Raw genomic sequence first — 13545 nt, forward strand, 5'->3', positions numbered from 1 at the left:
AAAAGATATTTATTTTGCCGATTTCCCATAGGTCTAGTTCATTGGACGCTGTTTTGCAATTGCTGAAATATGATTTTAATAAAGTTCAAGAGGGAAAACTATTGGCACTAAAAGGAATACATACTTTTGGTGGAATCTTTATCTTAAATGTAATACAGGAGAAAATTTCTGAAGGAGACTTGAGATTACTACTGGGATAGCGGGTGTAAAGTGACTTCAGATATAGGAGACTTCTTAGATGCTAATATTCATTCTTCAGCTCCAGACACATGTACAAATGTCCTTTTAGTTTTCTTTTCTTCATTCCTGGTATTTTTTTCTTGTGCATATCTTGAGTTTAAATGCAGCTTTCTCCACAGAATATCCCCTTTGAGGGCTGCTTTTTTTCCTGTATGAGATTGTAAACTCTAGTTCACCATCAAAGATCAATAAATATATAGCTTTTAAATGCCACACACCTGCTAACAGAGTTGATCAAAAACTTATGGTTTAGTACTTTTAAGTGAATAGTGGTGTTTTAATTAATTGCATTTTAAATAAGGATTATTTGTCATAAAAACATCTACAATTTTTTTTAGAGATTGCAATCTGAAACCATAGAAAATGAAATCATTCAGGTTTTGAAAAAATATACAGTTTTAATTGAAAAAAATGGAAAAAAGTTCTAATAAATTTACCTGCTGGTGCAATATCTGCCTTCAGACATTTTGCCTTATTTAATGAACATGGCTTATACGGTGAGGCATGAAAGACTCCCTTCACCACGATATGGAAAAGGATGGGGGAAAAGAAAAAAAAACAGATGGAATAAAAGTGATATATTGTTTACATTACACGAGTGAATCTGGAAATACAGACGCTCAGCGGCTGATTAAGCCTCCAGCTCCCACCCCGGTGTCGCACACACTCAACGCATGTGCTTCCTTTCCATTTTCAGTACTTGAAAATGCGTTAACGCAAATAGGGAGCAGACTAACACACACAAGGACAAATCCGGAACATGTTGAACTAGCGGAAAAGCAAACTCGATCCTCCCGTTACGGAATCCCCTCGGTAACTCCCGAGGGGCCGCGCCGCGCCGCGCGGCGGCCGTTGGCTCCCGCGTAACGGTACAACACGGGCTGCCGCCTTCAACCCGGGGCAGCGGCCCGTGCTCTTTACCACATGCTAAAGGCACGGCCGGGGCTGGCCCGCTCGGGAGCGCCTCGCTGAGGGGCAGCGCCACGCCGCGCCGTGACGGGCCGGTTGGTGCCCTCAGGGCGGCGGGGCGCCCCCTCCCCCGCCCCGGACTACAAGTCCCAGCAGGCGCCGCGGCCGCCACAGGACCCGCGGCTGGGTCGGGCCGCAGCGCTTGGCTGTCGGGCCGGGTGCGCTCGCTCCTTAGAAAGCTCGCAGAAGCGGGATTAAGGAGCAGCTGCGGGAGCCGCCGCCGCCGCCGCATCCCGCGCGGGGAGGGAAGGGGAGGGGAGGGGGGACAGGGCGGGCCGCGCTGCCGCTGCTGGGGAGGCACCGCGGCGGGCACCCGGGCGCGCTGGCGGCCCTTCGGCAGGCGGCGGCGCTGCCAGCGCGCCTCGCTGTTCTCCAAGATGGCGGCGCCGTTGGCGGTAAATTCGGGTAAGAGGCAGCGGGCGCCGGGCCGCGGCGGCTCCTCCGCCTTCGCTGCGGCCCCTCTCGGCCTTCCCCGCCGCTCAGGGGGTCCGCGGCGGCCCTCCGCTGCCCCGTGGAGCCGGGAGCGGCGCGGGCGGCGCCGCCGAGGGAGGCGGCCCCGCGGGACGAGGCGGCGCCGAGCCGAGCCGAGCCGGGCCGGGCCGGGCAGGGCGGCGGGATGCCCGGCTTTGGGGGTGGGGGAGAGGCTCCGCCTGGGCCCTCTTCTCTGCGGTAGGTAACCGGCGGCGGCCAGGCCTTTCTGGGGGCGAGCGGTGAAATGAAGTCCTGCAGTTCAAAGTTGCCGCTTTGCTTGGCCGAGACCGGTCACGAATACATATAAAATTAGTAACATGAGTAACAACAGCAAGCCTCAGTCGGAGTGGTCTGTGATAACTTAATGCATGCGTGGTTAATGCAACCATTTTGCATTGCTTTGTATCTTCTGCACAAAGTGAAGATTCTCTTTTCCTGATGCTGTGCACAATAAAATATGAAAAAAATGTTGAATTTTACTCAGTGCTACATGAGAAGTCTAGAAATGTTGAGCTAGTTCCTCTTATGCTCAGTGCTGCTAGCATTTAGGAGCAGCAGGATGATCTAGTCACCTATGGTCCTTCAAGAGTTGGCTACAAGGAGTGGTTGTGGCTGACTGAGGCAGTGCTTAACAGCATATCTGGGGGATTTGACTAGAATAAGAGGGAAAAAGTGGATAACTGGAGTATAATTTAGGTTGAAAGAGCTCTGTGGAGGTTATCTGGTCCAAATAGTTCAAAGCAGGGCCCACTCAATCAGGTTGCTCAGGACCTTGTCCAGGATAGTTTTGAGTATTTGTAAGGCTGGAGATCTCATAGCCTCTCTGGGCCTCAGTTCCAATATTTGACCATTTTTATAGTGATTTTTTTTTTTTTTTTTTCCTAATAGCTGCTTGGAATTTGCTGTATTGCAGCGTGGGTCTGCTGCTGCTCATCTCCTGAGGTAGCTCAGTCTTCATCTTCCTTACTCAACTGTTAATTAGCTGAAGACAAAAGCTACCCCCCTCCTGCCCCTTTTAGCCTTTTCTTCTTAAGACTGAACAAGGTCAGTTCTTTCAGCCTCTACTCGTACGTGATATTTTCCAGCCCCCTATTTCAGTATTTTTTTTGCTTTAGGGAGTCTGAAATTGGACACAGTACCGGAATGATGTACACTAAGAGTTGCCTAACAGTGGCAAATAATCATTTCCCTAGACATGCTCAGTGTCATTCTGTACATATAGCTCAGTGTGTGGAAGCCTTCTTTGCTGCAAGGGTGTGTTGTTGACTAGTGTTCAGCTTCTCATCTCCTAGGACACTCAGATGCTTTTCTTCAAAGCTGCTTTCTAGCCAGTTGGCCCCCAGCCTGTGTTGCTGCATGGAGTTATTCTTTAGATGCCGGACTTTGCATTTGCTTTTGCTGAATTTCATTAGATATATAGGGATAGCAGGTATGTAGTGAAAAAACAGTCATGACTGGAATATGGGTATGGCCAAAAGGTCTGTAACTAAGGTGTTGTATGCCACAATGAGCTAATTAAGCCATCAAGTTTTGAAAGTTCAACAACTGTACCAAATAAAGAGTAAATTTTACAGGGAAGGTATTTTGATCTAACTGAATCAGTTTTCCCCTCACAAAAAGAAAAAAGAATAAAGCGGAGACCCTCTGTTTGGGGGCAGGGGAAGGGTGATTATGGCTGTGTTTCTCAGTATATGAAAAGTGACTGTTAAGCTGAAAATTGGAGTAGGTCAAATGAAATTAGACTTTGCTGTAGAAATTACATGACAAGAGATTCTATAGCCATATAATTTAAAGAAGAATAGGAGAAGAAGTGGTAACTGTTATACATGGAAGATGAGATAAAAGTTAAAGTAGATATGACACTAGAACTAATGGAGATTTTGCCTTAGTTTACAGTATACTGTTTGTGGGGACAGGCATAACATGGTTAAGTTTGGCAAAAACTTTGAACATAAGAGTAAACTGGCATTGCTGCCAAAAGATGCAACCTAGCCTGTCCTTCCTTGCTTTTCACTGATGGGATGGTCAGTCCTTTTAAAACTGTAATCATTCAAACATCATAAGTGGCAAAAGTCAGCATGGTTGCTAAAAGAAGCAAAGTGATCTGACCGTTTTTCCATCCCTAGTTGCTTGTTCCTTTCTCTGCAATACTCCATCCTTGTGGTAGCATAATAGTTTGTGCCATCACAGTGCAAACCAGATTGGAGATGTGATCCTGCTGAAAATAAACTCTTTTCTGGATTAGTTTTAAGTTAGACTTGATCCTTAATTTGTTCTAGTGCATGATAGTACAAATATTTGGGCTAGTGCAAAGCGGTTATATTGTAGGCACAGGAGCAAAAACTGGGGCAGGAAAACAGTTGAACAGCTTTTGGCAGGCAGTGTGGATTGCTGCTGGTGTTCATTGGGCTTCATAGTCTAATAGGAGCGGTGGCTGGAAAAGACTTTAGGGTAGAAGTAAATCTCTGAACTCTGAAGTTAAAGTGGGAGAACCAGCTACAGTCTGGAGTGTGAAACTGTTTGTCCAGTAGTAGCTATCTCTAATGAATTTTTCTAGGTGGGGGTAATGTATGATTAAAATGCAGTTTAATGATGTTTAAAAAGGACAAGGATCTGTCCTTTTTACAGACTGTCCTCCCAGGTACAACTCCACGGGCAAAGCTTATGGTATAGTAAATGCCAGCATGTGAGATGCTAGTTTTGTTGATGCTGAGTTTGGGGTGGGAGGTAGTTTTGTTTTGTTTTTAATCCTATTTTACTTGATTTCTTCTTCCTTTTGCAACAGAAGAAAACTGACAAAGTTCTGCAGAGTTTGTTACTGCTTCCAAGGTTCCTTAGGTAATTGTAAAACTGACTGAAACCAGTAGTCTCGCTCTGCAAGACCTCCCCTCGTCTCCATGCTAGGTTTGCTCACTCACTACACTTATGCCTGGCTTACACTGCCTTAGTATTAAGGGCATCCATGTAGCATTTTGCACTGTTTTGACTTTGAGGTGGTATCTTCATTTAAAAAAAAAAAAAAGAAAAGAGGGGCATCTTCACATCAAAGTAGCTACCTTTAACTTGCTTTCTTAATGTAAACAGCCTGGTCAAGACAAGTCATGATTGCGTTTTTCTTTGATGCATCTAATCAAGGTTATTTTGAGGATTAGAGCTGGACTCGACAAACTACATAAAGTTAGAATATTGCCTCTGTACTTGATTTTACACTACAGTGTTAACTTGTGCAATTAAAAAAAAAAAAAAGAGGGGGATAAGCCAGTTCCAGTTTCAGGTGAAATGCTAGTATTTTTGCTTATAGGCTAACCTGTAAAGCATAGTTTTATTTTATCATTTCTCCAGCTGCAAAGGTGGTTTCAGAGTTTCTGCCCATCCATGCCCTCTTGTTCTTGCCCTCTGTGCTCGAGTGTATTGTTCTTTCAGTTGTATTCATGCATTAGTTAGCAGGGTCACTTTGTAAACTGTATTAATGAAATGATCTGAGTTTAAAAACAAGATAGGAAAAACTCTGGAAAATGTTGCCTCTTTTTTTTTTTCCCTGGATCTTTTTTTTTAACCTGAATCATTTGACTAGCGTGACCTACAGTGCAGTCCAACGAGTTGCATGAATATAATCAGGGAAGTAGTCATGTATAGGAATGGAAATGAGTGGCTCTGAATGAAGGAGGGCAGCACCTCTTAAAGTAGCTTCTCCGCTAGGAGAAAAATTGTAGCATGGAAAAACACCCCTAGTTTATAATGTCTTTCGATCAGGGACCATCTCAGTTGATGCTCTGTAATACATAAAACTATAATCAGGCACTGATTCTTATGTGGCAACCTGCAGGCAAACTGGGTACAATTGATAATAAATTAGCGGTGACTTTTGTGTAGAATCTGAAACTTTCACAAATACAAATGATATCTGCCAAGGGAAGCACTTTCGTACTTCTGTTTAATGGAGGCCTGATAATTTTGAGGCTTTTCTTTTTTTTTTTAATGGGACATTAATACTAGGTGGTAAGAATAATTTTCCATCTGTAAGGTTTTCAGTTTAGACAAGAAAAATAGCAGAAGTCTCAGGACTGGTTTGGCATACTATTTTCATGAGACCTAATGCAAATAAGGACATTTCTAGTGCAATCTTCATGCTACAGACTTTTGGTTTTGAATGATACAGTTTTAGTGATGCAGAGATCATTCAGCTATAATACTGAATTCAGATTTGAAGTATGCAGAGGAAACATTTTCAGTGTTGACCAGAGGAGGAGAAATCATATTTCTTGAGTATGGTCAGACTTGTCTTAAATAACAATATAAACTATGCTTGCTAGCTTCCAGAAATAACCTGGTGTCTTCTCAACATATTTAACTAACTATTTGTGTTGATCTCTCTGTTTCTGGTAAAGCAAATTCATATTTTTATACTCATTTTCTTATTGTTGTGGAAAATGAACATGTACTATCTAGTACTACAGATCTGCATATAAAATATGGGCAGTCAAAGTCTACACTTTCATGAGTACTCAGGACTACAGCATTTTTCCCTCTTCTTGCAGTAATTCTTACTCTTCTCCTCTTGTGCAGAATGTTAGCAGTAAATATGGGTTATGGGTCCAAAGTACTTTTTTTTTTTTTAAACTAAAATTTATTAAAAAAGTAAATGTGAAAGAAGTGTCTAGGGTTATGAATTTGGTTCCTGATATAATATTGCTGTTGAGCTTATGATTTTGGTTTCTAATATATTTTATTCTGCACCACCTGATGCAATGATGCAGTAAATTCTGGGAACACTGTTCATTTTAGTTCCTCATGTATGATATATTTCTTTGTTTTGGTCCTTCTGTCAAAAATAGAAAGCAGGAAGCCTTCTTGGCCTCATTTCATTCAGATTCAAGGTTTGCTGTCCAGTTCTTACTTATTCTTTTAGCCTTACCAAAGTGAGTGGAATTTCTTATATGTATATATATAAAAAAGAATACAAGATTACACCCAGAGATTGTATCAAATATCTTCATAAGATGACTTAGAGCCACAGAACTTATCTGCATGCATCTTCCTTTCTGCTTCTCTAATTCCTCAAATGTTTTACCATCAGCCAAAATAATCAGACCATTGTTCTAATTTTTTGTGTATTAAAAAGGGAAAATATGCCTTGCTGGATGTGCATAACTGTCTATACTGTCAAGCTGAGACTATACAGTAAATTAAAAAAATCTACTTATTGAAAATACTGTATAAAGAATTGCTTTCTTTCCTTCTCTCATTTTAAATGCATGTTTTTGTCTTATGTTTTCTTTTAGCTGCCAGTTTGTGGGGTCCGTATAAAGACATATGGCAGACAGTGATGAATGCCATTTGGAAGAGGCAACCCGAAGCCATTCATCGCCTTGATCAGGTTTTAAAGAAGCACAAATCCGACTTCATTTCTCTCTTCAGAAATCCGGTACGGGTCTAATGCTCTCTTGTGAAAAGAATTGCAGAGTTGATGATTTGCTCTGTCTTGTATTTAGGCACTCACAGTTCTTTTCATTCTACGTTTTTACAGTAGATGACACAAATGGTTGCAGTCTTCTTCTGCTATAAGAATAAAGATAGCTTGAAAAGTATTTAGTATTTTGTCTTGTGCATTATATATATTTTTTAAATGTATAACTTTTTTTTTCTTATTATTACTTAAATGCTATTTTTAAAGGAATAGTAAAAGGATCTGATGATCCATCAGTCAAGTACTATTTTTTTTTTCACTACTACTTTTGTGTGCCTGAAAAGAAGGACAAAACTATTCTGCTGGTTTGGTCCATGCACATGCTTATGCTTCAGTTAGTTTAACCAACGCACAGAGTAGGTGAACACGTGAATGTACAAAACATGCAAGATGTCCTGTTAGCAGTGTGAGATGATTTGGAAAAATTCATTGTTTCTTGACTGATGGATCACAGAGTAACAATTAGAAGTATAATATGTCCTTTTTGTGGTGTTACTTTTGCAATAGTGTATTATTTTTAAGACTGGTAAGTCAGCAGATTTAACAATCAGGTATAGATTTTTGTCTGTGTGTTTTAGCATTTGAGTTGCCTGGAAGAAAGAATGATGCAGAAAGTGGTGCTTTGGAATGGAATAATGCAACAGTTTTTGATCAACACTTGGTGTGTTTTTCACTGTGATGATATCAATTCCTGTTGAGAATTGTATCAAATTTTACTTTCCATCATTGTTATGCTGAGTAAACTAAATATCAGCGCTGATTGCCTAGGATGACTTTTGGGACATTCTCACAACAAGACCGTTGCAGTGCAAGCGTGAAGTGTTTTTAGGATGCCTTTCCTATCTCTGTGTTTAAAAACGCTGGCTTTGTTTTTATGATGACAACTTAACCTGTCAGAATTGCATTTGTGAGGAAGGATTAATGCCTAAAGCTTTAGTCAGTGTTTGATCATGCCATTCTGAATAACTTGTGATGCTTGTTTCTCTTGCAGCCAAAGAATGTTCAGCAGCATGAGAAAATTCAAAAAGCAAGTACGGAGGGGGTTGCTATCCAAGGTCAGCAGGGAACCAGGCTTTTGCCAGAGCAGCTCATCAGAGAAGCCTTTATCCTCAGTGACCTCTTTGATATTGGAGAACTGGCAGCTGTTGAGCTCCTTCTAGCTGGTGAGAAGGAAAAATAGGGATGGAGAAATACAGCTTATATAGGGCCTTTTTACTTACGTTATCCATATGTTTAAGTAAGGTAACTGCATGAATTCATGATTCAGTCAAGGCTTTAGTTTCCTAATGTGTGGAATGTTCTTAAAAAGAAATCTGCTGACGCTATCATTTAATACAAAACACTGTTCTGAACCTTTATGTTCATATTTTATTCAGCCATTGCAAAAAGAGAGAATAATTTGAGGGTCATTTTTTCTTATGAATTACCTTTTCTAAATATCACTGAATTTAAGAATAGTTTAAAAATAAATGTGTGAGTTTCTTCATAAAGCAACATAATGGATGTTGGTTTTGCAAATCATGTATTATTTATATAGTGATATATGACTGTATTTGTATCAAAATCTGAAAACTGATTCATAAGAAATCTGGAAAGTGGCACATGCTTTGTGTGTAGAAAAGTGATTTCAGTGTTATTAAAATTGATCAATTAGTAATCATTATTAGCTACTTTTTGTCTCTTTTGTTTTTTAATTCATGATGGAGATAACTTGCTTATTCTCACCTTTGAAAAGCTATCTTGAAGTCAACCTCAATTTCTATTTTGAAGTTGAATTTTCAATGTAAATTCAAACAGAAATATACATTTTGAATGAAGAAAAGATACTTTGCTGATAGTCAGCTTGAACTAATTATTAAGATAAGTAAATATCAATATGCAGATACCTTTTGGACTAGGATATTTATGGACTTGCACTTCTGTTTCTTTTAAATTTGTGGATATTTCTAGCAGTCGAATACAAGTTTTAATGATAATACCGCCGAAAATATCTGTGATTTCTCCTAAGTGCCCCAAACAAATCAAAGTGATGGTGAATAATTGCAGCTGATCTGAATGCAATTTTTATATTTTTATTAGAAATATAAAGATATAATCAACATATGCCTTCAAATTTCTGTGACCATTCTGTGTATTTTCATTCAATAGGAGAGCACCAGCAACCTCATTTTCCTGGCCTTACAAGAGGTCTAGTGGCTGTTCTCTTGTACTGGGATGGAAAAAGATGTATAGCCAATTCACTACGAACCCTAATCCAGTCACGCCAAGGCAAGACATGGACGTTGGAACTCAGGTCTGTATTAGAGTGAGCTGATGCATTAAAGAACTGTCTGTTTTGACTGCTTTTAGGACTGATTAGACTCGAGGGAATCCAAATATTCTCAAATTTGCTTGTTCCTCATAACCTGCTGCTGGCTGATTTTGTGGGTTTTTTTAAGCATAATATTCTTCTTTATCTTGCATATATTTTTAATGGCTTATAGGGACATCCATTTTATTTTCAATTCATTTACACTTCTTCACTTCTTGTCTACGTTTTGCTTCAGACATCCTTCCAGTCAATGTAGCTCTAAATAGTGCTGGTTACTTAGTATTTCAGAGACTGAGTTTCTACCTATGCTGTGTTGTCACTACCTTTGTATAGCAAAACAGAGGATTGTTTTCCTGCCTTTGCTTAAAATGGATGCACTATTTACTGGAGAACATAATATGCATATGTGACTTTTTTTGACTGTAAAAAGAAAAAAAGTACCCACTGCTTACTTCTAATGTGACTGCTTGACTAAAGATGTTACAGTATACAATATAAATGTAAATTCTATAGCATAACAGAAGTGATCACTTTAGAGCTAGTTCCACCACTCCAGTAGGATATATGTAATGGTGCAAATGCCTCTGTTAGTGAGAAAGAGGCATCTGTAGGCTGTGAGCTTGTGAGTTACACGCATGTATAGTACTTTTGTCCTTTTACAGAAATTTTAACTAACCATGTTGTACTCTCCTCATTTTCCATGTTCTTGAAACTACTGTTTCCCCCAAAACTTTGTATCCATTCAGCATAATGTTTTGAGAGAGCACTGTTTACTGATTGGTGATGCATGTTTAGTTGCTTTTTGTGCCTAACGTAATTATTCATTTTCTGGCAGTTAGCAAATAAATTTTATGGGTTTCATTATTTTAGACTTCTTCCTCTGTGGCTGGGAATAGTTGGATTAATTGTTAAATTTATCTTCTCTCCATTATAGTCAAGAGTTGATGACCATGACGACACGCTTTACAGATGACCTAATGGAGCAGGGTTTGACTCAGAAGATCCTTACTCTTGTGTCTCATATTGATTTGAACAATGAATTTGATAAACTCCAGAGAGAGCGAGGGCTGGGCAGTGAGAAACATCGCAAAGAGGTAAAGGAGGGAATGGGTGTGAATATTCTTCCAAATCACTGCAAAGATTAAAATATAGTTATACTACAAAGAGGTATGGGGCGACTTATCTTTTTTTACTTTCTGGTTTCTCTTCTCTATCTTTGCAAGCTCTGTTACTGTCTGAGGCATAATGGTAACTACTCTGCAGCTTGTACTATACCAGTGTGGGATCCAAATTACTACGCACTTTTTCTGTTTCTCTGTTGCTCCATGATACCAGGGCACATCCTGTCTTTAGTAAGGAAGCGTAATCAAGGACAGTAAGAAAGCAAATCTAATGTTTGCATGTAGTGCATTGTGGGGTTTTTTTTGCAATTTTATTCTAAACACTGTAAATTAAATCATCTGCTCTCAGCGCTACCATTACCAGCACCCTTGGAATAAAAATAGAAAACTAAAATTCAAAAATGATCAAAATAGGATGAAACCAAGTCCAGTCAGGTAAATGATGTTGTTTGTTTGTTTTTTTTTTTTTTTTTTTTTTTGGGGGGGGGGGATCCAATTTTGTTATTATGGCCAGAAAAATCTCTAATACTGAGCAGTGAGAATTGCTTGAAAATGAGTTCTCATTTTTGTACTCCTTGAAGTTGATTGGGACTGTGACTAACTGCAGAGTATATCTGTAGTAGGTAGATTTTAAACATTATTGTTTTAATTTCTGAGCTTCTTTCTGGTGTGTGATCTTTCTAAAAATTATTCTGGGATATAATCGGCCAGTTTGTTTCCCCCCAGATAAGGAGCTAATTTAAAATTTTTGCTATTACTCTAGAAACTGTGCAAAGAATATCCTTGTCATGTGCCTTAAAATTCATTTAGCGCTTAATGTTAGAGGATTTTTTTTTCTCCTTTTAGGTTGACTGTCATGTTCAGAAGCCCCCTCAGTGTTCATTAGAACTATTATTCTGCTGGAGTTTATGCACAAATCTGTTGCTGTGTTGAATATTGAAGCACTTTTCCCTTTATCAGTGTGTGTAATTTTAATGGAAATAGAATGCTGATAGCATTTATTTTTATTTAGCCAGACACAATGAGTATAGGTCAAGAATTTTATTAGAAACTGATAATTTATTTAAATAAATTATCATTTTCTAAGGATGGCTATGAAAGGCCATTTTAGTGACTTTTTTTTTTTTTTTTTTTTTTTTAAGAGATTGGAGCCAGGTATTTTTTTTAAGAGACTGGAGCTTTTACTGTTTTCAGAAGACTTAAAAAGTAGTTAAAACTCAGTGTGGGAGGAGGAACAGAGTTAACAAGTAAATGTTTGTCTTTGCTTGAAGCAGGTGATTTTGGTATAACTGTTAGAAAAAGACAACCTGATTATTTTTGAGGGTCAGTGTACTTAATTTTACCACAGCATACAATATTTTGCCAAATAATAAAATGGAAATCATATTTTTAATATGAAAATGGTTGGTAGCTTTCACATAAGGCTTGGTATTTGTTCCAGATATGATAGGGAATGTTAGATTTCATTTGTGTTTATATACTCAAGTTAATATAAATATTTTGTCTGGCTAAGCAAAAAAGTCTTAATTTTAAATGTCTTTCGTATTGTTCAATGTCTTAAAAATTGTGTGTTTATATGGCAAGTTGAGGGCATCTCTTTTGGGCTGGGGGAGGAAATCTTAAGACTATGACCTTCTTGGATATAACTATCACTGTGGATGTATAATACAGACAGGAAATGTGACCTTTGTATATGTAATGTCTTTACAGCTATGAAAATTCTGTACAGATTCATGCCTTCTGACTTTGACAGAGATGCTGGTTTTCACATAATCAGATTTGAAAATATCTACTTGCACCTCATGTGAAATACCTAGGAATACGAATACATTTAACAAGCAGAAATATGCCTTTCATTGTTTAGCAATTAAAAATAGAGTTTTCACTAGCAGTTGTTTTTAGAGTCATTTTTAACTTACACTGCCCATATTGATTGCCTGAGGAAGACAAATTGAGTATGTTGCCAGTTTGTTTATACTCACTATTTATTTATATATATCTATTTTTAAGGTTTCTGACCTTATCAAAGAGTGCCGACAGTCCTTGGCTGAAAGCCTCTTTGTCTGGACCTGCCAGTCACCACTGAGTAAGGATGACACTCTAATCCTCATAAGTTACCTGGAGAAAGTAACAGTGGAAGCTGATGGCTCATTGGATGGTGTGAACTTGTCTCTTCTCATGGCTCTCCTTTACTGCTTTGATGTCAGCTTTCTAGAACAAGGCACGGAGGATCGTGAAGGTAATGCTGGCAAGTTTCCCAAGGAGGTTACATCATGCAGATAGATAAATTGTTATTTAACCAATTTTGCTACAAAAAAATTAAAATTTCTATCGGAGTTTATTATAGTAAAGCTTAACACCTTCCTTGCATGTACATGTTAAGCTACAGTTATCTTATGCAGGGGAATAGAATTGTTTCAGTATCAATCTGAATAAAGTTTATGCATGAATACTATGACAACAGATGCAAAATACAGTATGTGGGCTCAGGTGAATTTACTGGGAGAGAGAGTGCCTAAATACATAACTGTTCTCCAGGAACTGTTGAGTATTGATTCTGCCTTTTATGCTGGCTTTTTTTACTTGACAAAGGGAAGTAAGGCTCTGCATGTCAAAGTGTGTAATAGGTTTTGAAACTAAATTTACAGTATTCAGTGTATTCTTCATACAGTCTGGCATATCCTAGCATTCTTGATAAAGCACTTTAGCAACACACTGTGCTTTGCTACAAAATCAGGTGTTGTGCTCTAGTTTCCAGACAGCTCTTACTTACTAGCTCTCTAGCCTTGCTGCAAGTGCCAAAGTTTCATTTTCTTTCTTTCTCTCCAAGCTAACTTCCTGCCCAACTGCCATTAGCTCTGCCTTAGCCCCTCTCCTTTGCGTTGCTAAAAAAATTAGGCACAAAATGTCTCACATAAAATGTTTTCTGACCTGCTTTTTTAAAATTGTTGTCTGTCAAGAATATG

General features: G+C 38.9%; 1 protein-coding gene across 1 annotated transcript in view; it reads left to right on the forward strand.

The window, feature by feature from the left end:
• Positions 1 to 1570: 1570 nt before the first annotated feature.
• Positions 1571 to 13545, forward strand: part of NUP205 (nucleoporin 205) — a 55463-nt gene continuing 43488 nt past the window's right edge. Inside the window, exons 1-6 of the mRNA XM_067311905.1 lie at positions 1571 to 1614; positions 6963 to 7105; positions 8139 to 8310; positions 9296 to 9440; positions 10393 to 10552; positions 12590 to 12818. Of these exons, the coding sequence (XP_067168006.1) occupies positions 1587 to 1614; positions 6963 to 7105; positions 8139 to 8310; positions 9296 to 9440; positions 10393 to 10552; positions 12590 to 12818 (877 nt within the window). The 5' untranslated portion in view covers positions 1571 to 1586. The remainder of the gene's footprint in view (positions 1615 to 6962; positions 7106 to 8138; positions 8311 to 9295; positions 9441 to 10392; positions 10553 to 12589; positions 12819 to 13545) is intronic.

The sequence above is a fragment of the Apteryx mantelli genome, chromosome 1 (genome assembly GCF_036417845.1).
Source record: "Apteryx mantelli isolate bAptMan1 chromosome 1, bAptMan1.hap1, whole genome shotgun sequence".
Lineage (NCBI taxonomy): Eukaryota > Metazoa > Chordata > Aves > Apterygiformes > Apterygidae > Apteryx > Apteryx mantelli.